The sequence below is a fragment of the Delphinus delphis genome, chromosome 6 (genome assembly GCF_949987515.2).
Source record: "Delphinus delphis chromosome 6, mDelDel1.2, whole genome shotgun sequence".
NCBI classification, from domain to species: Eukaryota; Metazoa; Chordata; class Mammalia; order Artiodactyla; family Delphinidae; genus Delphinus; species Delphinus delphis.
This window is the reverse complement of record NC_082688.1, coordinates 56,833,045-56,857,867: the sequence shown is the minus strand read 5'-3', so window position 1 is coordinate 56,857,867 and position 24,823 is coordinate 56,833,045. Positions and strand designations below refer to the sequence as shown.

General features: G+C 37.7%; 1 protein-coding gene across 7 annotated transcripts in view; it reads right to left on the bottom strand.

Annotated features, from left to right (window-relative positions):
• The window catches only part of KDM4C (lysine demethylase 4C), a 398,364-nt gene that overhangs the window by 269,092 nt on the left and 104,449 nt on the right, over positions 1-24,823 (bottom strand). For 3 of the 7 annotated variants that reach the window (XM_060014734.1, XM_060014733.1, XM_060014735.1), the window contains 2 exons: positions 14,936-15,039; positions 10,987-11,124 (listed from right to left, as the gene is read on the bottom strand). In XM_060014734.1, the coding sequence (XP_059870717.1) occupies positions 10,987-11,124; positions 14,936-15,039 (242 nt within the window). Of the gene's footprint in view, positions 1-10,986; positions 11,125-14,935; positions 15,040-21,128; positions 21,519-24,823 lie in introns of those variants that run through there. The other 4 variants (XR_009519875.1, XM_060014737.1, XM_060014736.1 and 1 more) reach the window with 3 other exon arrangements.

Sequence of the window (24,823 nt, the reverse complement as noted above, 5' to 3'; positions counted from 1 at the left end):
GAGCCAAGGTCAATTCCCCAAACTGGAATTCTGCAAGAAAGATGCAGAGGAAACACAATCCTAACCCACCACACATCTATCCAGTCCCCACCACAACTCTGCAAGCCTCCTTACAGATTTAATTTCACTTATTTTTCAGAACAACTTAAAGAGGCTATAATCTCCATTTTACATATGGGAAAAAGGCATTTAAAGAGGTTAATTAAGTACTTGCTCCAATCACACAGTTAGTAAAAGGAAAAGGCAGAATTCAAGTCAGAGCCTGGCCAAGCCTTGAACTTGTCCGCCTTCACTGCACAACAATGCCTCCCTAATATATGAGGAAAATGAAGCTCAGAAGAATTACATACAGCCTGAGAGGGATTCAAGACAGTCTGTTAGTCTCCAAAGTGTCAGCCGCCTCCACTACCCTGTGTCACGTCAGGAGTGATCCTGATGGCAATACTAAGCAGATCATGGAATCTCAGTAACTACTTGAGCTATATTTCTAATGAAGCATCTTGAGGGGAGATATAAGATATAATTAATTTTATAAAGCTAACTTTGATATTATACATGGAACATAAGGCATGCTAAATTTTTCTGCTTTAATGTTTTTCTAGCCTTTTACTAAAAGACTATAAAATAATAGCAATGTTGGTAAAATACATATGTACAATCCTCATCGCCAAAATACTGCTAGTTATGATTATAAAATAGACAGTTCCCCAATATTACGATTTTATTTCTTCATATTTTTAACAACACTAATTTGAAACTTCCCTTACTTAGCTACTTATTCATTGGTCATACTCAAGTATGATAAAAATCAAAATATCAGACAGTAAGAGAAACAAAACACCATCATAAAACTGCACTCAGCATTATAAATAAGCAAGAGGCATACAAGTATCGATATTGCTCTCACTTAAGGACAGCACTTGGCAGGATCAGCAAACTGATCAATACAAATGAAAGACAAAAATAATGCCAGATGGAATTAGCTGTGAGCACTAAATATCACAGATAGAGCCACAAGGAATCAATCAGTGCTCTAAGGTATCATGTTGGAAATCATCCCTCCAGAGTATCTGGAATGTCCAGAAGATACTCTTGCTTTACCTTCCTCGTTGCAGAATGAGGCAAAAAAAAATATTACTAGGCATAGTTTGTAGGGAATAAAAGCATAGTAAATTTAAAATGCTAGGCATAGCTGAAAGAGGGAGAGAACCAAGCACTGGGCTTCTATATGATATCAGACTTTTTTAGGGTCTGCCTAACTGGGGGCACCTTTCCTCTTTGAATTGTCTAACGCTCTGATTCTTCTAACTGCGAAAGTGCGGAAACGTTAAAACAGTAATAGAGATTAATCAGGGGTTTCTTCACCCATTCTTTATTCCCTTTGATATTTAAATATCAACACCCTGTTCAGCTACTACCGTCATTACTTTCAACCTTCTGCTTGAGAAGGGGCTCTGGTGAGAGAGTGTTCCGGGGCTGCAGCCCCCGTGGGAATTTCCGGGCTACAGTTCTGACAAGCGGTTCTGAAGAGAGGTGTGTTCACGCTTTCTATCATCTTGCTCACAGCAGAGGGAGGATAGACTGTGGATCCACAGATTAAAGTCTAATTATTGCCACCGACCTCAGTGAAATCCCATTAAAGCTCTCTTTTGATTCAAAGAGGTCACAGCAAATGATCAAGTAGGCAAGATGCCTACGTCAAACTTCAAACTGGGCATCTGCACATGCTGCTTTTGTTCAATCAGCAGAGAACAAGTATCTTGAAGGAAAGGGAACAGTGACCTTGGTTGGCATACCTTATATAAGAAGTCCTAATTCACACTTAGCTCTTCTGTTGAGAAAGAAAAATCACTATGTGGCTAGGCCAAGGGTTCAGACCCCACCTGAGGAATTTTCCCGAGTCCTCCTATAACTAGCTTTTTCCGTAAGTTACAGCATTGAATCAAAAGATTATATAGATCTTTTGAGGGAGGTACTGTGTAAGAACAAACAATTAGCAACCAGATCATAAAGTTATCAAGTGAATCCTTGCTAGGATTAATCACTAGCAAGCGGTCGTCCCCATATTCAAATCCAGCCCCACTAGCTACAAACTGTGCTCTCTTTACCCCTCGCCATGCTGCCTCCTAATCAACATGTGGACATTTCCACCACAGCTTTTGAATAAATTTAGGAACAGGACCACTATTTCAACAGTACAGTCTTAGCAAGGCAAAGTGATTTTCCCAAAGAAAATCAGCTTATTGGTGTGAGAAGAACTGACTTTATTTTAATGGTCCATGTTTCCTTTTTCTTAGGTTGTCCGAAAACCTTCCAAATCGATCATTTCCCTTCCTGCTATGAAATCTTAGGCTTCATCATCTGAATTGACGTGATGAGTTAAGTTGTAAAAATGGATGTCACAAATGGACTGGAAAGCTTTAGGTTCTCAGAAGAAAATTTTTAAATGTGGTAAATTTATACATTACATTTATATATAAATTGCATTTATAATTATTTTGGTCTGTTTGATAGAGCTGCCAGTGAACCTTTAGCTGAAATGTAAAAAAGAAAACATCAACCCAAACAACAAAGGCCTATTTAATTCACTAAAGACCACTGGTTCTCAACCCAAAGCATCCAGCAGACTCACCTAGGGGGATTTTTAAAATGCAAATGCTGTACCCCTTCACCAGAAATTCTTATCCTATTGGTCTGGGTGGGTCCATGCTTTTAAAGCTCCCAGGGTTGAGAACAGCTGCTGTAGACTCTAAATGTGGATCGACTGACCAGACAGAGACCACACATGTCTTGTTTACTACTTTCTTAACTGAAAGCACAGGGCCCAGCACATAACAGGTGCTCTCCCAAAATGACTTTCCATTTACTTTCCTAGCTTCCTTATGGTTTGGGTTGGCCATGAGATATAAAAGTTTTTTCAGGTAGGGTTCAAGGAAAGATTTTCCTCCCAGATAGAGGGACGAGGGTGAGCCACATTTTTGCATTGTCCCCCTCCTTCCTCCTTGGAAGAAACAACGTCTGCAGTAAGCACAGCTATAGTGGCAAGCTTGCTAATAAATACCCTCCCACGGAGGAGAATGAGACAGAAGGAGGGGAAGAGCATGAGACCTCATGACAGTGCTGAGATACACCAACCCTGGGGCCACCTGGCTCCGAATCCCTCAAGCGAGGAAACCACCCCTTACTAGATAAACCATTGCTTGTCTTCTCAGTGGTAGTTGCAGAAGGAGGAAAACACAGTAAACCCTGTGTGGGAGAGAATGAGAAGCTGTGGGGAACCAGGAAATCTGTTTGTTATAAATGCTGGGGGTGCCCAGAGCCCAAATGATTCTCCCATTATCCCTCTGTTCCCTTGAGGGGCTGGCCAACCTGCTTCCCTCAAATACTGCCAAGGTGTTCTTCCCACTACTCTCCTAGAATTCTGCATCACCACTGACCAGAATACTCACTCCCAACTTCTACCGTCTTCTCCAAACGTTTATCTAGGACACAGCCTTTTACGGAATTTTTTACTATGTTTACTGTTGTAAACACTGAAAAAAAAAAAAAAAAACATGGAAAAGGCAAAAGAAATGGTAAACAAAAAATTCCCCAAAGCTTCAAAAAGTGCTTCAATAAAATTAGGTCCCTGATAATCATGAAATATGTCAAGGTAGGAGCATAATAAACTTTGTTCTGATTCTCTACATACACACCTTTTTGTCCAGACTGATGCCTCAGGATCCCCCTCACTCCTCAAAATAAAGAAGGAAGTAAAGAACCTTTGTTTTTCCCCAACTTAATCAAAGAGTAGGGTGGTCAAAGCCCGAGAGGTAACGATGGGCTAAAAAAGAATTCATAAGTAGGTTGATCAACAGATCATAAGAATACAGAATAAAGTGTCCACTGGCTTTAAGAACCCAAACAAAAACAAATGCCAGAGAGAATCACCACCACCTGGTGGTGATTGTCAACTACAGCTTACGTGGGACAGGATCATTCTGAAGCCTCATGTATCTTAAAAGCGATCCTACAAATCACATACTTGGCTGGCACCTGTTTAACCCACCACATCCAAGGAGATGAATCCAGAAGGATATGGGGCACTAGGGGGCCAACCTTCTGCCTCTAATCTCAACCTCACCATCCTCATTTTAGGCATCATCCCAACTCCTTGCTTTGAGAAAGGGGGCTAGTAGAGGACAGAAGACATGCATTATCTCTGAGACGGCAAGAAGTAACATGTGTGAAGTGCCCTGCACAACGCCTGGCGGATTGTGAACAATGTCGGCTACTACTATCAAACTAGATGAAAGGAGAATGGCTTAAAGACAAATTAATTTTTCTCAGTATAGGGTACACATTATTCAAAAAGCCAATTTACTTTTTTTTTAACGTATTGAGTTAACTAAAGCCTCAAAAACAGATATTATCTTGATTTCAGGTTAGCAACTAAACATCAGTGTCATAAACCATATACCTAGTTCCATTCAAATCCCATAATCCAGCAAATTTAAATTAGCACTGAATGAAATCAGGCTCCCTATCTCTGAGGACTCAAGCCCCAAATATCTCTCCTGCAGACACAATATATACTAATCAATTGGCTCTCCTAATAGTCTACTTGAAGTCTCAGATTTTCTGAATCCCACAACTCAATACTTCATCAGAACAAAATGGGGACATAATGTGACTATTTTCTTTCTTAATACCTCTTCTTGATACATAAATACTAACTTCCCAGTTAGAGTACAAACTCCTAAGGACATGACTTTGTATGCTTCTTTTTCTCTACATGGTATTTTCTCTTCTTTCCTTTAAGCTCTGTAAAAAAGGCAGAGGAGAGTCACTCATCAGCACTACTATGTTGTACCGCCAGGACCCAGGACATAGAGACAAAGTAGAGGTAAAAAGATAAAGTGCAGAATATAAAATCACTAAACTCCCGAAGTTCATATTTTATATGCCATACCAGACACTTAAAATCAGAATGCCAAGAACTGTTAAATGAGCAATGTGCAACACTGTCTACATTTTCTTTCCTTCACAAGCTGTAAGAATAGAGAAATGTCACTACACTGGTATTCTACAATCCAAAGCATATTAAAATATAACCTGGAGACTCACTGTTAAAATGATTCCTGATTACTTTAATAAAGACCGCCCAAGATTAAAGATTTTTTAGGACAACTGCTACCTGACTTAGGAAAAACCAAATTTAATTTTAGAGAAGGACTGAAATATAAAATAAAATGAACCCATATCATGGTTCTTGCATGAAAGACAATTTAATAGTTGAAATCCCTTCCAGATTAAAAGGAAATCAATTTCAACATTCTATCATCTCTTTTTAAACTTGTTCAAACGTTTGAGAATTCAAATGTCTGAATGCTTTAAAGTTAGATAGTGAAGTAATGCTCTTGGAGTTCATAAGAGAACATTCCCAGCTCTGCAGTGCAATTTTTCAACTTTCTGGCATATCATGTTAATAGATTATCACTTAAAATAAAATTAATGTAAAATATGAGATATCATTTTGGAGTCACCAACTATTACCTTTCCTTCCAAGAAGATAATGTTATTTATCATGCCACAGATAAGTCTCTCATGCAGCACACACTGTCATAAATACACTGCTTCTGATGGTGTAGGCTAGATATGACTGTCCCCCAGACAATGATTCGTTTTTACTCAAGAAAATCAGTACAGTAAATAACTTTTCTTCCCTTAGAGACAATCATAGTGCTGGAGGCTGCTGCAACACAAAAACATAATATCTTCACAAATGTCTCCAAACAGTCAAGCTGAAAATCTAAGCCAAAGTTTCATTTAACAGCCTGTCAGTTTTCTGATGTGAAGCTAATGAATGCAGTGGCAAACAAATCCATCAAACCTAACATCAAAACAACGGCACTTCATCCCACCAAACGGAAAAATGAAATACAACCTGCAGGCCAGCTCTCTGATCCGTCCTAGCTAGGAAGCAGACCTGTGAATGCCACCACAGCTGCTGCACAGAAGTTACCACGGACTCCATTTCACCACAGACAGAAAGAACGTTCCAGGAACAGAAAACATTCATCTCGAATATACAGCAATATCTTAGTTCAACTGCTATGCAATCTGGTAGATATTTTTAAATCTCTACTAGAAAAAAATATATAGTGTTTCACTCTAGATTACTCTGATATTCAAAGCTAGAAAAATGCCTAAAATAACTGGATGATATGTTCCACTCATACTATAGCTTTGCAAATGGAGGTTTATTAAAAGCCCTTCTGCTCTTTATGAAAGCTCCTTGAAGACAAAGAAAACAAGTCCTTTTGTACAATCACGTAGCACAATTTCTGTTCCAGAGAAGAAACTCACTGGGCACTCACCAAAGCTGAACTCTGCCTATAAGTAGGCATATGGGTACGTGGCCACCTGGAACATTCCTCTCAATTTTTTTCAGTGAAAAACCTTAATTCTGATAAATTAAATGGGGGGGGGGGAAATTACACAACTGCTTTCTTAGGTAGGTGGGCCCTCTTAAGGCAAGGCCCTTCTCTTCTGGAGTATCATGCAGGATTTGGCTTGCTATATTTACTAGGTCAAGGCAAAAAAGAGCTGAATGATCCTAAAGAGAAGAGAGGGAAAGATAGAAACAAGAGGAACGGCAAGGCCAAGGGCATTAGCAGGAATTTTTAGAAACAAGGATAGTCAAATTAAGTTGCTATCATGGCTCATTTCTACCTATGTCTGTTACCTAAAGACCTTCTCCACAATCTAGGCACAAAAAAAGCCTTATGTGAGAGGTGAGGCAGTTTGGGTAGATAGTATAATAAAGAGCCGTCTGGACTAAGTGCTAGAATACAGGGAACATACCGACAGGCAGTAGAATATCCACATAATAATTATTGTTGTTATTATTATTATTTAGTTGAGAATATCAAAGGTTCAGGAATTTGCTGAAATTTGGAAGACGAGTATTTGGGATCACCACAAATAATGGCATGGAAGTTCTAGTCAATGTTAGCAATACTTTAAACAAAGAGAAGGTTTCATGAACCAATGCTGGCTGTTAAACAAAGACCACCAATAATATCAGTGAACCTGGGGTTATCTTTCCAAAATTATTTTTTAAATTAAAAAATAACCTCTGGGGGACTTCCCTGGTGGTCCAGTGGTTAAGAATCCACCTTCCAATTCAGGGGACGCAGGTTCGATCCCTGGTCAGGGAACTAAGATCCCACATGCCATGGGACAACTAAGCCCACATGCCCCGACTACTGAGCCCGCATGCCACAACTACAGAGCCCACGCGCTCTCAAGCCCGCGCACCACAACTAAAGAGAAGCCCGCATGCTGCAACGAAAGATCCCACATGCTGCAACGAGGATCCCGTGTGCCACAACTAAGACCCGATGCAGCCAAATAAATTAAATAAATTAATTTAAAAAAATAACCTCTCGTTAACAGCTCTTGTCTATGTTATGAAATTAGAAATATTGGTTTGTAATATATGAAATATTATCAGTAGAGATCCTTCACTCTGCACCACGTTAATTAATTAATGCCACACCACAGATACTTTATCAGATGATTTTATATACTCAAATCAACATGCGACGGGTAAAGCAGATGTCATTCCCCAGTGCTTCAACTATAAAAAGTATGCCACTATTTTTTAAATTATCCCCCCTAAATGCATAACTCATTATCACTTGTGAGAAATTACTGTTTTTTAAATAGTTATCATTTAGAATGAATTGAAGAAGACAAAGAATTAAGACTAACCAATTTGGCCATCATCAAAGTTAAAAGTCTTTAAGTACAATTCATAATTAATTCACTATACATTACATTTGTCCCCAGCAAAACACAAAAACTGCCCAATTTACAAATTTTCCTAAGATTAAAAATTACACATGTTCACACACACACGTAAATACACACACACACAATACAGTAAATTCATAAGGTTGCCTAAAGAAACAGAACTTGAAAATCAATAAAAATATGTGCCAAATAAGGGATAAAAGACAATAAAATCTTCCCTCAAAATGCCATCACGGCACATTATAACATAAGCAAACTTAATTTAGAATAGCCCAGAAAAACATTAATACTGAGGAATAAATTTAAGAAAGCCTAAGGATGTTTTAGTGAAACATTCAAAATTGTATCCAAGATTAGTTTCCTATTTTTATGCAGAATAACCAAAATTCATTACACGAATCAAAGTAGATCCTTTTTTTTTTTTTAATTAATTTATTTTTGGCTCTGCTGCGTTTTCGTTGCTGTGCGCGGGCTTTCTCTAGTTGCGGTGAGCGGGGGCTACTCTTCCTTGCAATGCACGGGCTTTTCATTGCAGTGGCTTCTCTTGTTGTGGAGCATGGGCTCTAGGCGTGCGGGCTTCAGTAGTTGTGGCATGTGGGCTCAGTAGTTGTGGCTCGCGGGCTCTAGAGTGCAGGCTCAGTAGTTGTGGCACACAGGCTTAGTTGCTCCGTGGCGTGTGGGATCTTCCTGGACCAGGGCTCGAAACCGTGTCCCCTGCATTGGCAGGCGGATTCTTAACCACTGCGCCACCAGGGAAGTCCCAAAGTAGAGTCTTAATACGTCACCATGTCAGTTATCAGTTGAAGCTCTCTGTGGTAGGTAGAATGCTGACACCCACACCCCCCACCCCCACTTGGTTCCACCCCTAACAGCAAAGATATCCATGTCCTAGTTCCTGCAATCTGTGAATATGTTATTTTTTATTACAAAAAGGATTTTGTGGATTGCTTGCTCTGAAATGTAGGGGACCAAAGCAAGGACCTGAGAGAGGCCTCTAGGAGCAAAGACCTGGTTGACAGGCAGCAAGGAAACAGGAACTCCGTCCTACAACTGCCAGGAACTGAATTCTGCCAACAATCTCACTGAGCAAGGAAGTGGATTCTTCGTCAGAATCTCCAGTAAGGAATGCAGCCCTGCAAGCACCTTGAATTTTGCTGGTTAGACCAATGTTCAACGTATAACCTACAGGACTAGGAAACAGTACAAGAGTATTGTTTGCAACCACTAATTTTATGGTAATTTGCTACAGCTGCAATAGAAAACTAATACATTCTCAGAATAGCACCACCTCACCAAAAGTAAGGAAAGAGTGGAGACAACACCTAGAAACATCTCAAACACATGTAATTACAATTTTAAATTAACCGGCCCAAACTGCATTATAGCCATTGAATATTTTGTACCCAGTAAAAAAAAACCAGAACCAAGACAGTCATATCCCCTGACTAAATTGAATGATATAAATCAACACAGCATGAGTGGATACCCACATAGCTAAGTTATTTTCCTCCCAACAAATCTATGAGGTAGAGAGGGATTTTTAACCTATAGGAAGAAACGAAAAGAAGAAATGACTTTCCTGATGTTCTCTGGCTAGCAAGAAGATGAGCTGGGCCTCAAATCCCTGCCTCTTCCACTACGGGGCTCTGCTTCCTAACAGCCCCACAGGTCTGGGCTCCATCAGCTGAGAGAGACCTCAGAGAGGACCACTCCTGACCTCTCTTACTTGGTCACACTCCACTCCCACTCTGACCACCCGGAAAGGTGGAAATGCACTCAGGACATTTTAGTCTTGGGAAGAAGCCAATACTCAGAATTAGAACTGAAAGTTGTAGTAAACAAGAACCAACTAATTTTTCTGGTGACTGACAGCTGGGATAGCTGACTTATTATGTCAATGATTAAAGATGCAAACCATAAAATAACATACCTTGTTATAACCTCAGGGCTATGACACTGTTTTGATGCAGATACAAGCATTACTTTTCTGCAAAAGCACGGCAGTAGCTGACCAAGGTATGTACACCGGGCTTTCTGTTTTTTTATTAGGTTTACTGTATTATGAAGGATGCGTAAGGGAAAGAAGTAGTTCAGTTCTGCTCCTTTCTAAATTACCCCTCATAAATAAAAATTACTTAGAACAGAGAAAGTCTTCTAGCAGGAGATTTCTTTTATGTCACGAATTCATTCGAATGCTTTCTGAGTTGCTATACTTTTATTTTAATATATTATACAATTTTCTAAATACCTGTGTAAAATAAACCTAGAGTTGTCTTCCCTGAATATATTTCTATCCAAGTTCACTCAATGGTTCCACATGAAAGTTTTATCAATGTAGAATGAATAGTATTTGCCTGGACCATGCAGTGGCCAAGATAAGGCTATACAGGCTGTATGTGCCATTTTCCACCAAATATATGTCAATTTTACATACTCTGTAGTAAAACACACAGTTTCATTAAGAAACTGCCCTCTGCCAGCCTGTACATCTGCCTTAAAATCCACAGGAAAGGAAGCAATCTAATAGGAGCTACCATCACTTTGAAGATGTCCTCTATTTAACGCTGCAGGGGGGCAATTAATGAAATTTAACACAAGTTGCTTGTGAATGAAAATACACAGTTTGTGAACTAAATTAAATATACTGAGCAGGAGATGCAAATTTTTATACCAAATTTAACATTAAGATATATTACTTGTTAAAATACATTCTATACTATTACTTTCAAAAAATTCATTTCTACACTAAAGGCAGTTTGAATTATTTCTTCTTACCATCCTCCCTTCACCTCTTGTTAACAATTTTACCACTTTCCTCTGTAACTAGTTGTTTTCTAAGCCATGGACTGAACTCTAACATGGAAGGAGCCACATCTACCTAATATGGAGTCACAGGGAGCCACCAGAAAATCTCACGAGAAGACTGGTGGCTTAAGAAAGAAAGCACTGGTTGCTTAAAATTACCTCTCAAAGTAAATTGCTCCACATTAATCTCAAAACAGGAAAACACTGCTACAAATATTAATATAGCCTATGTAAAATAAATATATCTGTCTGGAATAAATTACTATGGTGACAAGCACACAACATCATTGAGAAAAAAAATAAATGCTGCATGTGCTCTTAGCTTTCCCACTATAATAATCAGAATACACATTTAATTTAAGCGTTTGGGGCATAACTTACCAATTTAGCAACCTTCCCATAGTCAATCCATCTGACAGTAGCAAAATTTGTAGATTCTGCACAGTTGAAACCATGATTAAAACCAGCATGGTAGCCATATGGGAAAGTGATCATAAATTCGCCAGCCTCCTGGGTGATCTGCAGGGTAGAAAACATATAATATTTCCCAATTATAAGACTTCCCAAATTGCAAATACAGTTAAAATGTATTTCCTATTAAAAAAAAGAAAAAATATGATGTCCGAGCTATAAAAGAAGTCCCCCCAGATCCTTTACTTAATCCTTTAATAGTTTTTCAGGAGACTTTTAAAAGAATTTTCTAAACAGGGTGTGACCTTCTGGCAATGTAGTTCAATCATTCAGTCCATGATCAAAGAAATTATATTCTATTTGAAGATGTCTTTGTTTTATGTTATTCAAATAGATTTGTTCTTATTAGCATTCAATATGTATATTTTAATACTTTAAAAATTCACATTACTGGAATTATATAACAGGACTATCATAACTGACATTTTTCAAGTTAGAGCTATAAAAACTTTGATAACACACGCTGAATATTATGAATTCTTGTTGCTAAAGAGTTGATAGTATTCACCAAATTATCCTTTCATAATACTTACAAAACATTCAATTGACTTCATTCCATTTAATAGTAAAATTTCTACCAAATAGTTATTCAAATATATGTATAATATATAAGTATGTATGAGTGGGTGAGTGCATTTTCAAATATAATTAAACTAGCTTGGGTAAATAAGCCAGCAGCCCAAAAGCAAAGATGAAAAATGTATTCAGTCCATTCCTAATTTTCAGATTACAGAAATTTGGTTTTTTTATAATCACCAAAGCATACAAAACACACCATGAGCTATAGAAATACAGTGAAGCTAAATTTTTCAGTGTTTTTTTTTAACTTGTCTACTCAATGCTAGACTATCAAATATATAACTCACTGATTCATTCAGTTACCTTGGTTCATTTCAGTCCTAAAATGTTGATAAATGAATATGTGAGTATGCACTTGTGTGGAAACATACAGGAGATACACTGTATAAATACAGGTGCACACACTGCAATTCAGTTACCATTTTAGGAATGCTAAAATGTTGTGTGTGGAAGTATTTTCTTTCTCAACAATTCTGAAATTTAGCTCATCACCCCCTCCCCTGTGACACCCCAGCAGGTGTTCTATTGCAATGAGTGGCAACCCAGCTGCCACCTGGCAGGAAGAGAATGGCTTATCAGTGTTCAACATGGTTCCAGTTCCATCATTCTGAGCCACGTTGAGAACAAAGCCTGATTCTCTCCTTTCCTGGTCTCACTGAATCTCATTAATTATAATTGTGCTTGGAAACTAGGCACTTCCTTGTACCATGTGATAAAACAAAACTCACTCTGCTCAACTGTTTCTAGCCCTATAAGGTGGAGGAAGAGGGTAAGTCTGTTGTCAGTGGGATAAGGAAAGTAGCTTCACTGCTCCACTGAATTCCACCTACAATCCTTCTCTACTCTCCCTAGAAAACGTTGTTCTTGCCATGTTGAAAAGTACCTGTTCCCATTAAATTGGACCCTAAATGTTATGCCTCTATATAATTTCTAGAAACAGGTCAATCCCAGTTAGCCAAAATATAAGGCAAATTTACTGCCTCTATGTAACAAACTGATATTTAAAAAAAAAAAAAGATATAGGGGTAGACAAGAACAAGTCCCTTTTATTTTAAGACTAACCAAGCATCATAATTCCATACGGCAAAAAATGTCAGAAAGGGTAGTGTACGTAATCAAAAAGCAGAAATTAGCTATTTGTTAAACATACTTTTTCATATATATGTATGAATATGTACAAATTCACTGAAAGAAGAAGAAAAAAATGTTAGTCCAACTGCAAAATGATTGCCTAAAGAGAGAAGGTTAAACTGAGGAGGAAGATTGTGTTATTATTATATATAACCTGTACTGTGCAAAGCCCCTCATATAGATCATCACTTTTCATCCTCATAGTAGCCCTATTAAGTGGTACTATTATTATCCCCATTTTCCAGATGAAGAGACTGAGGCTCAGAAAAATTATGTAGTTTACCCAAGTGACGGAATCAGAAATGAACTTGGGAAGTATAATTCTGAAGTCTGTGCTACTCTGTCCCAGGTTACATTATCATCATCAGAAAATAAGCTCCTTGAGGAGCACACAATCATCACACACCCTTCATCAAGGTGGAAGGGGAAATGGCAGTATTTCATATGAAAAACTGCAACTGCCAATCAGCCCTCTAAATTGCTGGTGTCTCACCATCTGTGGACGAGCACTCACCCTTCCACTTCCCACAAAAGCCACGAAATGTCCCATCCTCAAAAGACCAGATAAGAGCCTGCTGCATCTAGTGATCTACCAAATAGCACTTGAAGAGCCTCAGCCCAGAAAGGAGTGTGAGGCACCTGCCTCCTTCTCCCCAAATTTGAGAAAGAAGCTACAAACTCCAAAGGCCTCCATCCTGGGCAAATGAGCCAATCCCGCAGTCCTGCTACTTCACACAACCCCTCTCCAAAGAACAGCTTGATCAATTCCTATCACCAGCCCAAAACCCGCAGAGGTTTTCCTGCCTTGGAGGACTCCAGTCTACTCCTTCTCCTCTGCCTTCTAATATTTCAACTTAAATAAAAGTGCTTAATCAGGCTTATGCCAACCACCTGAAAGAACGTGCACTGGCGATATGTCTGAGACTGGAAAGCCTGATGCCCAGAGGCATCTGCAAGTAAGACAAGGCCCGCCAGAAGGAATGGCCCCTCTGGGGGGGCGCAGCCTCTGACCTCTGTACCTGCAGTAGTGCTGCAGCCCACCCACACTTGTGGACCTTCTCCATAGTGCACATCTTCAAGGCACACTTTTTGTCATGGGTAAAAGTATGTGACTAAACCAGTGTTGAGAGCATCCTCATCACATAAGACAAGTATGTCTCATGCATGACTACTGCACAGCCTGTTTGTGAGAGAGCGGGACCACCTCAAGCTGGAGAATGTTTCTTCGTCCTTGCAAAAATTCTACTTTGAACAAAGCCTGGGCTGGGGGTGGTGGGGGAGGGAGGTGGAAGACAGGACTTTAAGGGCCTGAGATTAAGAAGAGGGAAAGATTTAGTCACAAGTGAAAAGCTTCTAAGGTGGAAAACAGCAAGGATTATGGGAAGACAGTCAAATAAAAAATGAAAAAGGGAGTGGAACTATTTTTTAATGTTTCTGAAGTAGCTAAGGTCTTAATCCTCCTCCAACTGAGAGAGACCTTTTATTTATCTGGTCAAAAGCTTTTTTCATTTCAGTTTCTTCACATAAAAATGCTCATGCTCTGTAATAATTCTGACCCAATTACTACCCACAGACACAAAGAAAGAGGGATCTAGCATGTACAGAGTCTTACAGAACTTAATCTTCAGAAATACCCCAAGAAGCAATATCTGATTATTAAATCATCAGGCAATTTTATCCATAATGAAATCTCAGTTGTATTATGTCTGAATGTGTTTAGAAATAACATACTGGCACCATAATCACTGATTCTAACCAACCAAACTGCTAATAAAAATTGCTCTGATTTCTTTAAAAAAAAGAAAAATAGATCACATACACATAAATTTTGTTGCTCATATAAGAGACTTCAATGGAGGAGAGCTATATATCTTATTCTCTCAAATGTGCTACATTTCACTTTCAGTATTGTTGTAAGTGAGCTAGAACTGCATGAAATCTCTAGTAAATGCATCTTGAAATAAAAGAAACTTCAAATTAATATTTAGGTAAATAACTGTTACCTAAATAAAACATGAATCTGAATTTTTCTCCCCACATCCTAAAAATCCTACCTGAAGTCAAAGATATATTAGTTTATGTTAAATTTGTCTTAAATACGAATACTATACACATTAAATGAATTTTTTAAAGAGTAACACTAATATACCTTGTCAAAGGGAATACCATATTTCTTCAATACTGAGGGAGATATCAGTGTCATCTTGTGGCGAAGAAATGCATCACACCCTTGAGAACTGCTTGGGAAAAAACCTAAATGGAAACAGTAATTATAAGCAGTAATGTGTCAATTAAGATAAAATTTCAAATCTTTTTTTAAGCTTATGTTCTAGTACTCTTATAGAATGACAGCTTTATGTAAATATAGACCAAGTCCACCATCAAAAACCCTGGTACTAAAAACCAGAGTCAGAATTATTAAAAATGAAACAATACATATTTATATAACCAAGGGTTGACCTTTTTTACAAAAAAAAGATCTGCCAAGAGTTGTTTGCATGATATTAAATGACTAAACCTACAAATTCCAATTTGTAACAGATCTGAACTCAATCTACCTATTAACTGATAAATGGACAAAATATTAAGGGAAGGTAGAAGAGGAAAATCTGCATTTTAACAGGGGAATCTCTCATTTTAGACTCCTAGAAGCACTTGTCCCAATGCCTGGCATACAGTAGACACAGCAGTTTCCCACCCTTGTTTCTTTCTGATCGATTTTAAATAGTTTAACTGCTTCTAGTTTCCTGAAGTAACTCCCAACCAGGGCCAGTCAAAAGCTTGGAAACCTGTCTCACCAGCCTGTATGGGAACAGTACATACTGTTTTGAGGACTCCTTTAAATGAAGAAGCTAAACATGCAGAAACCCTTTCATTCAACAGTATATTATGCACTGAAACACAGTTGTTTCTCTCCATCTCTGCCTTCAATCCTGCAGTCTGTCTGAGGCAGACTCTCATTAACTCAGTTATGTAAGCTAGAGGAAAATGAATGTGCCTGATACCCTGTTCTTTACCTTCCTCACTCAGAGGGAAAAACCACCACACTGAGAACGGGAAAGCAAGAAGAGAAAGACAAGAGAAACATGGAAGAGACAGAGGAGAATCAGAGAGAGGACCCAGAAGGAACACAGAACTCACCAGGAAAGCATGTGTGATGTAGCTGGGTAAAGTGGGAAGAAGCACAGATGCTGTTTAACTCCTCCACTACCAAAATGAAGGCCACTGGAAATGCTACTTACCTAACTCTGTGGCTCACTACGTATAAACAGCTCAAGAATATGACCAGTCTGATGAAAGAATTACCAGCGCTCATTACCTAATCATGAACCATTTTAACTTCATAGAATAGCAAGGTTTTACAGGAATAGTTTTAAAGTAAACAAGCCTTTATTGATGCCACCATGGAGTACGTGAGGCCACAGATCATCAGAAGGAAACAAATGAAACATCTAAAAAAAAGCCATTAGGGTATAAAGAACCACCTGCAAAGAGCAGTATATTCTGCTTAAGCATCTACACCTGGATTTTTAAGATGAACAGACAGAAATATTTAAAAAGTACAACCAACAGAAACATCAGAAATACTATCATTCGCTACAATACCAATGGGAATAAAAGGAATAATTGTGCCCTATCTGGTCATTTAATGCAGCCCTCCGTTTATGGTTAATATTCATAATACATAAATAGAAAATAACCTTTGAAAGAATGCAGACCTTAGTGAATGGTGAGAAAGTACCATATAATGCAACAGCCGTATCTATACAATAAGATGTCCTGAGCCTACACCACAGAGAGTAAAGCACAGCAGGGCAGTCCCCAAGCACATAACCCACGGAAAAGTTTTAGCAGTACAATTTAAATAGATCTATCAAACTTTTCAAATCTGTAACTCTGTGCAGCACTGCATGAATTAAGTTTTAAATTAAAATCAATGAAGAAAGAGGAGTCTACTTAATTTTCTTTTGATATGGATTTGTAATCAGGACCTGAACAATGTGATGACTGGTCGTTAGTTAAACTGGAAAACCACTGAAGGAAGGCAATTTGCCATATGTTAAGAACTTCATATTGGTTCAGAATTTATATTTTCAATAGGTTATCAGAATTATATTTCACATCGCCCTGGAAAACACCTCATAAACCACAAATTATGACATAATGTATGTGTCTCAAAATGAATTTTACCTTAAAATACCTGCAGAAGTACATGGTTCACACTCACCCTCACTCCACCATTTCTTAAAAATATTTTATTCAATATATAAAGAAGCCAATATAACCAGAATACTATTTGATACAAAATGATAATATCTTTTAAAACTCAGAACTATGCTGGCTAAAGGAATGTTAGCAGCTTTCATAACAAGTGAAAAAAACAAATTTGGAATCACATGTATGAAATATAACAAAAATAGATCAGATAGAAAAGATAAAATTTAATTAAAAATTCAATTTAAGACAATGAGTTTTTTGAAAGTCACCAAATAAAGAGAAAACAAGGTATGTGTTAAAATTTTTGCAAGTTAAGTTCTTTAAAATATGCCTTTCAGAACCTTTTTTTTTCTATTCTAATATTTACTTTCTTAATGTGCTTTTTTTCTAAGTTTTCAATTTGGAAAGAATTTATTTGGAAGAAGTCTGCTCTTAAACTTACCATATTTGAATGTTACTACTGCAACATTCTGTAAGACTTTCCAATTTACCAGTCACATAATTGGAGAATCCACTCTTTCATAATCTTGAAAACCAGGAAGTTCCAATAAAGAAACAGTTCTACACTGACCCCTCAAGTATCTAGTAGTGGACATAGCAGCTAGCAACTCACTACCACACCTCACATACCCCATGGCCATCAGGTAACATGCCAGGTGTAGAAGAACACACAGAATAAACCTGGCACATCTTTCTGAGCATCTACTTATGTCATGCTAAATTACGTGGTTTATATTTGCATAAAAACAAACGTATTAAGGGAGCAAGATGCAAAATCTGCATGAGTGTTGTGGAGTGGTAGGGTTTCACTCTCCTCCCTTGTAGGGATATTTTGGTGGAAGCATTTGAGAGGCAGCCTACTGTGAGGTGCAAACTATGTTATGGGATTTTGTGTAAATCTTGTCCAATCTCCTCTTACAGACACCTAACACACACGCTTACTTGAACACCAAATTTCCTCTCTCATTTACTGCTCACAACATACACCTTCTCATTGCTATTAAATAGCAGACCTAAGTTTTAGATGAAAAAACATAACTGTTTGAACTATTTGAAGTCACTCTCATCTTGTCCACATGGCTAGCAAAATAAAAGAGAATAATAGTTAAGAATCCCTACAGAGACATGGATTCCTAGCACAAGTCCAACAACTCATATAGCCTTGTCTGGTCCCATAATCTCTCAGCTCCTCAATTTCCCCATTCATATAATCAGGATGCTAGTACTACCTTCCTCAGTGGGGTCTTTTTTTTTTCCCAGCATCAAGATACAATTGACATATAACATCATATAAGATATACAGTATAATGATTTGATATATGTATATATTGTGAAATGATTACCACGTTAAGTTTAATTCACATTCATCACCTAAAAATAGTTATAGCTTTTTGTGTGATGAGTAGCTTTAAGATCTACTCTTTTGGCAACTTTCAATACAGTATTGTTCATTATAGTCACCACAGGGTACAGTACATCCCCCAGAACTTACTAATCTTATAACTGGAAGTTTGTACCTTTAGACCCCCTTCACCCATTTTCCCCACCCCCTGCCTCTGGCAACCACCAAACTGTTCTCTGTACCTATAAGTTTGGTGTTTTAGATTCCACACATAAGTAACATCATACGGTATTTGTCTTTCTGTATCTGACTATTTAACTTAGCATAAGGACCCCAAGATTCATCCATGTTGAAAGAAATGGCAGGATTTCCTTCTTCCTTATGCCTGAATAATAGTATATTGTATATATATATATGTATAACACTTTGCTTTATTCATTCACCTGTTGATAGACACTTAGGTTGTTTCCATGTCTTAGCTACTATAAATAATGCTGTAATATCAGGGGTGCAGATATATCTTTAGGACAGTGATTTCATTTCCCTCAAATATAGATCTAGAAGTAGAACTGCTGGATCATATGTCAGTTCTACTTTCAATCTTTTTCCACAGTGGCTATCCTCACTGGGTGGATCCTTATGGGAATCCAGTGAGATAATGCACAAAAAACTTAGCCATTATCAAAAAGTGGAAACAACCTAATGTCCATCAACTGAAAAATGGAAGAGCAAAATATGGTATATCCTTACAACGAAATATTAGTCAGCTATAAAAAAAAATGAGGTACTGCTATAAGTTATAACATAGATATAACATAGAAGAACACTACATAAAAGAAGGCAGACACAAAAGATCACATATTATATGATTCCATGTATATGAAATATCCATAATATGTAAATACCTAGACAGAAAGCAGACTGCTAATTGCCAGGGGCTGGGGAGGGGTGGGAGGAAATATAGCATGACCAATTAAAAAATACAGGGTCGGGACTTCCCTGGTGGCACATTGGTTAAGAATTCGCCTGCCAATGCAGGGCACACAGGTTCAGTCCCTGGTCCAGAAAGATCCCACATGCGTCGGAGCAAATAAGCCTGTGAGCCACAACTGCTCAGCCTGCGCTCTGGAGCCCACGAGCCACAACTACTGAAGCCTGCGTGCCTAGAGTCCATGCTCCGCAACAAGAGAAGCCACCGCAATGAGAAGCCCGCGCACCGCAATGAAGAGTAGTCCCTGCTCACCGCGACTAGAGAAAGCCCGCGTGCAGCAACGAACACCCAACGCAGCCATAAATAAATAAATAAATAAATAAATATAAAATAAAGGGTTTCCTTTTAGGGTGATAAAAATCTCTTGGAACTAGACAGAGGTGATGGTTGCACAATATGAACATACTAAAATGCCATTGTATTGTACACTTCAAAACGGTTAATGGTTTATTTTACATTTTGTGAATTTAAAAAAATAATAAAACTTAGTCTACTTGACACATAGTAACATTCAATGAATAGTGGCCATTATTATTATCCCTGTTACTCATTTCCACCATGTTGACTCTAGTTATCATGTTAGTTCAACAAATCTTCCATTTCCACCATGATAAGGAACATGTACTCCAGCAATCCCAATAGAGCCCTGAAACCCTAAAAGCATCCCACAATAACATTTGCTAAGACTGCCAAAGTCCTGCTGGGAGTTTTATAGCATGAGGATGCACAGAATCACATAAGCCCTCTCAAGAACCAGGTGCTATACACATCCAAGGATGCCCTGTATTCAACGTAAAAGTGATCAGATGTGAGAAGCACTATTCTAAGTGAAAGAAATAAGATAGAAACGTCTACACATTGTATAATTCCACTTTTATGGCATTCTAGAGATAGAAATCAGATTAGTGGCTGCGAGTGGTTGCTGGTGGGAAGAATTAGTTGCAAAAAGTACAAGAGAACTTTTGGGGGTACTGGAAATGTTCTATATCTTGATAGTGGTGGTAGTTATACCACTGTATATATTTGTCAAAACTCACAAAACTGTCGGGGCTTCCCTGGTGGCACAGTGGTTCAGGGTCCACCTGCTGATGCAGGGGACGCCGGTTCGTGCCCTGGTCTGGGAAGATCCCACATGCCGCGGAGCGGCTGGGCCCGTGAGCCATGGCTGCTGAGTGTGTGCGTCCGGAGCCTGTGCTCCGCAACGGGAGAGGGCACAACAGTGGGAGGCCCGCGTTCCGCAAAAAAACAAAAACAAAAAAAAACCCTCACAAAACTGTATAGTTAAAGGGGGTGGCTTTTACTGTAAGTGTATTTTACCTCTATTAATCTGACCTAAAAAATTATTAAATGTTTTTAAACTGTTTTAGAAATAGAGCAGATATACTCTAAAAATAGTGTGCTCTTTCCTTCAAATAAGAAGTTTTGCCAACTGTCAACTGGTTTACATTTTCTAATATATTAGCTATTACTAACTATTTTTAAATCCCAATCTCATATGACAAACACATGCTGCTACTATTAAACCAACAAAGTTTTAGCCTTGGAAAAAAACTTTAAAATCAAAGTTTAGTAACATTTTCTATAGATATACAAACACTAGTTTGGAGAAGCTGACGTTAGTTATTAATTGCTTAGGAAAGAAAGGAAAAAGAGAGGAAAGCAGAGGGGAAAGATGGAGAAATCAGACATGTAGAGTGTATATCCACACTAGCAATAGATTTAAGACAATTTAATTTTAATATAATTGAAATTTACCCAAGTATGCTTTGATAGAGTTTTATACAAGCGTACCTCAGAGATACTGCAGGTTCCGCCTGTTCCAGACCACCGCAATAAAACAAACATTACTGTAAAGCAAGTCACAGGAATTTTTTTGGTTTCCCAGTGCATATGTAATTATGTTTATACTATACTGTAGTCTATTAAATGTGCAATAGAATTATGCCCCAAAAATGTACATACCTTAATTTTTAAATACTTTATTGCTAGAATGCTAACCATCATCTAACACTTTCGTGAGTTGTAATCTTTTCGCAACTCACCAATCACAAAACAAACATAATAATGAAAAAGTTTGAAACGTGAGAATTACCAAAATTCACACAGAGACAAGAAGTGAGCAAATGCTGTTGGAAAAATGGAACCAATAGACCTGCTCAACACAGGGTTACCACATTCAATCTGCAAAAAAAAAAAAAAAAAAAAAGTGCATTATCTGCAACTCGAAATAAAGCGAAGCACAATAAAATGAGGTAGGCCTGTAATGGTTTTTGCAATATTCATATGACTGATATGAGGCTTAAAAAATATAGTAGCCATATAAACGAATGGTGATGAAAAGGACATAGGAAAAGAATATGGAAGGAATGCTTCTGTGGGAAATACTTTTACAAAGATGTATTTGATTCACATATGAAATGTCTTAACATGCTTCTTAATGAAAAGAACTAATGAGCTACATTATGTGGGGAGAAACCTGGTATTTTTACCCACATTCCTAGTTAAGAGGTCAACATTAGAGGTTTAAGCTGTAGTTGACCTCTCTGTCCTTCCTACCGTTCGCTGAGCAATTAATAATTGGGTAGAAAGTTATCACATTGCAGGCCTCACTCTGCTCCACGTGTCCTGTAATCCATCAACATCTCTACTGGAGAGACAAAGCTCCATGGAGCTCTCTAGGAGGAGCGCCAGGAGAAATTCATACTGACCGTGGTATCGAGAAGGATGGTGGTTCTCCTAAACAAGTGCCTTATTTTTAACTCTTGAACACAGTGCAGTGAGTAATGGGAAAGTTTTTTCCACTTCAAACTGGTTGGCAGAACACTTAGAGTTAAAACTTCCACCTAATTTAACAGGTATATAGACCATTACACATGGTGTTTTACTGCATTCCTGAGACCGCTTTGTTTCAGCTCCAGCTTTTTCCCACCTTGACACGACATATGGACCACACACGCGTAGGTCACCCAGGACACCTCAGGCCAAGCACTTTGGCACAAACAGGTCAGTCAAGCTAAACAGGATTTTCCTGCCTCAGCTTCCCTCCTCCACACCCCCCAGAGAATCAAAGAACTCTTAATTTCCTTCCATAGTAATCTTTCCCTGCTAGCTGGCATTCCCCTCCTGAATTTTCCTCCCCATTCCCTACCTGTCACTTCTCAGAACTGTCTTTCACCACACATTCTAATTACTCTAACGTGGTGTATGTTATGTATTACTGTCCAATGTTTAAAATCCTACTAGGAACATGGTTGGATATAAAATATTCAAAATTAAACATAGTGTGATATTTGACATCAAAATATGAGGAAGTTAAATTTAGGGATTGTTTCACTATTCTTAATGTAACAACTGATAGGAAGATGAAAATAAACATACCCTGACACACCACACATTGATCTCCATGCCTAAAGCATGAGTTAGGCATGAAGGCAGAGGATATATCGCTGGACTTTTTCATTTTTTAGGGCTTAGGGGCCCCCTAAAATTGATTATTCATAATCAAGGATATTTTATTTATTAGCCTTTCAAAACCAAGCATCTTAATATAATATTTTCGGGCCACAATGTAAATGAATGCTTAAGGGAATTATATATTTATCATTTTGAGAGCTGATAAAAGTATATTTCCTAATTCCAAGTCAGAGGTATGAGAACAGGTCAATTTAGAATGTTTATAAAATTAAAATGACTTGTTATTTAATGCTAATCTTCTAGTCTCTTGATAGCAGTGGTTCATGATCTCTTTTGGAGCAAACCCTCTTAATGGATTTGATGATAGCGTCCCAGAAATCCACATATATGCCCAATTTTGAATATAGTTTCAGAGAGTCCACAGACTGCCTGCATCCCACACACAGACCCTTTGTCCACCTCCTGGAATAGGGATCCCTGCAAATCAGGCTAAGACTCTGTTCCACAGGTTTAAACTCAAGACAACTAGTCATTTAAAAACATACATACACACACACACACCAAAATTAACTGCTTAAAAAAACTTGAACTAAATTAATCCTTCATAACAATGCTTCATCCATTCCTTTTTACTGTCGCTTTTTTAAGAAGTCAAAATGAAAACACTTGCTACAGGTAAATATAAGCCTCCAAAAGAACCAGTGTATTTGACTCTACCATACTGTCACTTAAAACAAAATTCCTGCTGATCATTCACATTTCCAAAATCTGTTGCACAAAGTCCTAACTCACATATTCTTTTCCCAGTAACCAAAATTTTGACCAAAGTAAAGCATCTTCAATTTTTTAAAAATATTAGCACTTTATTAACAATGAGAGACCAATGGAATACAGTTACTCTCAAAAAAATTTAGCTGCTCCCAATTTACTTTAATCCGTATCTTCCTTAACTTAATAGAGCCACAAAGATAGTCTTATTTCTAAAATAGATGAGATTTAGACATTCTTAAAACTGAAAATCTTCAAAACTGTCATTTATGATTTAATATTATATCTCTATTCTCCTTTATACTTTCCATTCAATTGTATCAAGCCAAAAATTAGGAAGAATGCAACAGCATTACAGGCGAACATAACAAGTATAAAAATTGCAACAATTCACTTGAGATTTTTTATTACATTTATGTCTACGTAATATTGGAAAAAAACCTGTATAGATGAGAAAGCAGCTGAAGGGCAAAATCAAACTCCTGGCTTTATTTAGATGCAGGCATAACGTCTTTCAGATAAAATATTTGTAGGTGCCACAGTCAATCAAAATTTCAATAGAAACCAAAGATGAAAGCATTCATGCATAAAAGGCAAGTGTGATAATTATGATGTTCAGACAAGATAATGGAAAATATCCGAGGCTGCTTTTCATTTTATGTATCAAGTGCTGCCTTGACCTAGACAACCTATAATGCTCCATCTCATTTACTGCATTATTTTATCATTTTAATTACTTAGCAGAACTCAATTAATTTGGTTGGCATCTGGTCAGCAGATAGAAATCCTCCACTGTCCTATAGGGTCTTTTCCCTGAATCATTTCTCAAAATAATGCTGCAATAAGTTTTCAAAAAACATGCAATTGAGTTTAAAGTTCTCGTTCAACCTTCAAGTTTATTAATCTCTTACTGATTAAGCAAATGGCATCCATTTTCCTGGAATGTCATTTTCAGACAGTTTACGTCAAAGCGCTTACAGACAGTTTATAGCAAAAACTTTAGCATGTGAGTCCATACCGTAAAATTTACACTGGCTCCATTTTAAAAGTTCTCTGGCAATGAGTTGAACAGAACATGGTAGAATGATTATCACAGGGACGAGGATAGTTCACAGCATATAGATTTAGCACAAAGTTCATTGCCAGGGTATTTAAGGCTTATGGTAATCATTTTCTAAGCTGTGCTCTAATCTATTATCCAGAACCAGGATTCATCCACCTTAATATTCATGAAAATAGTCCCTAACAAAGTTCAAGATTACAATTACATTGCTATTATTACTATAATGTATTATGTTATAAAA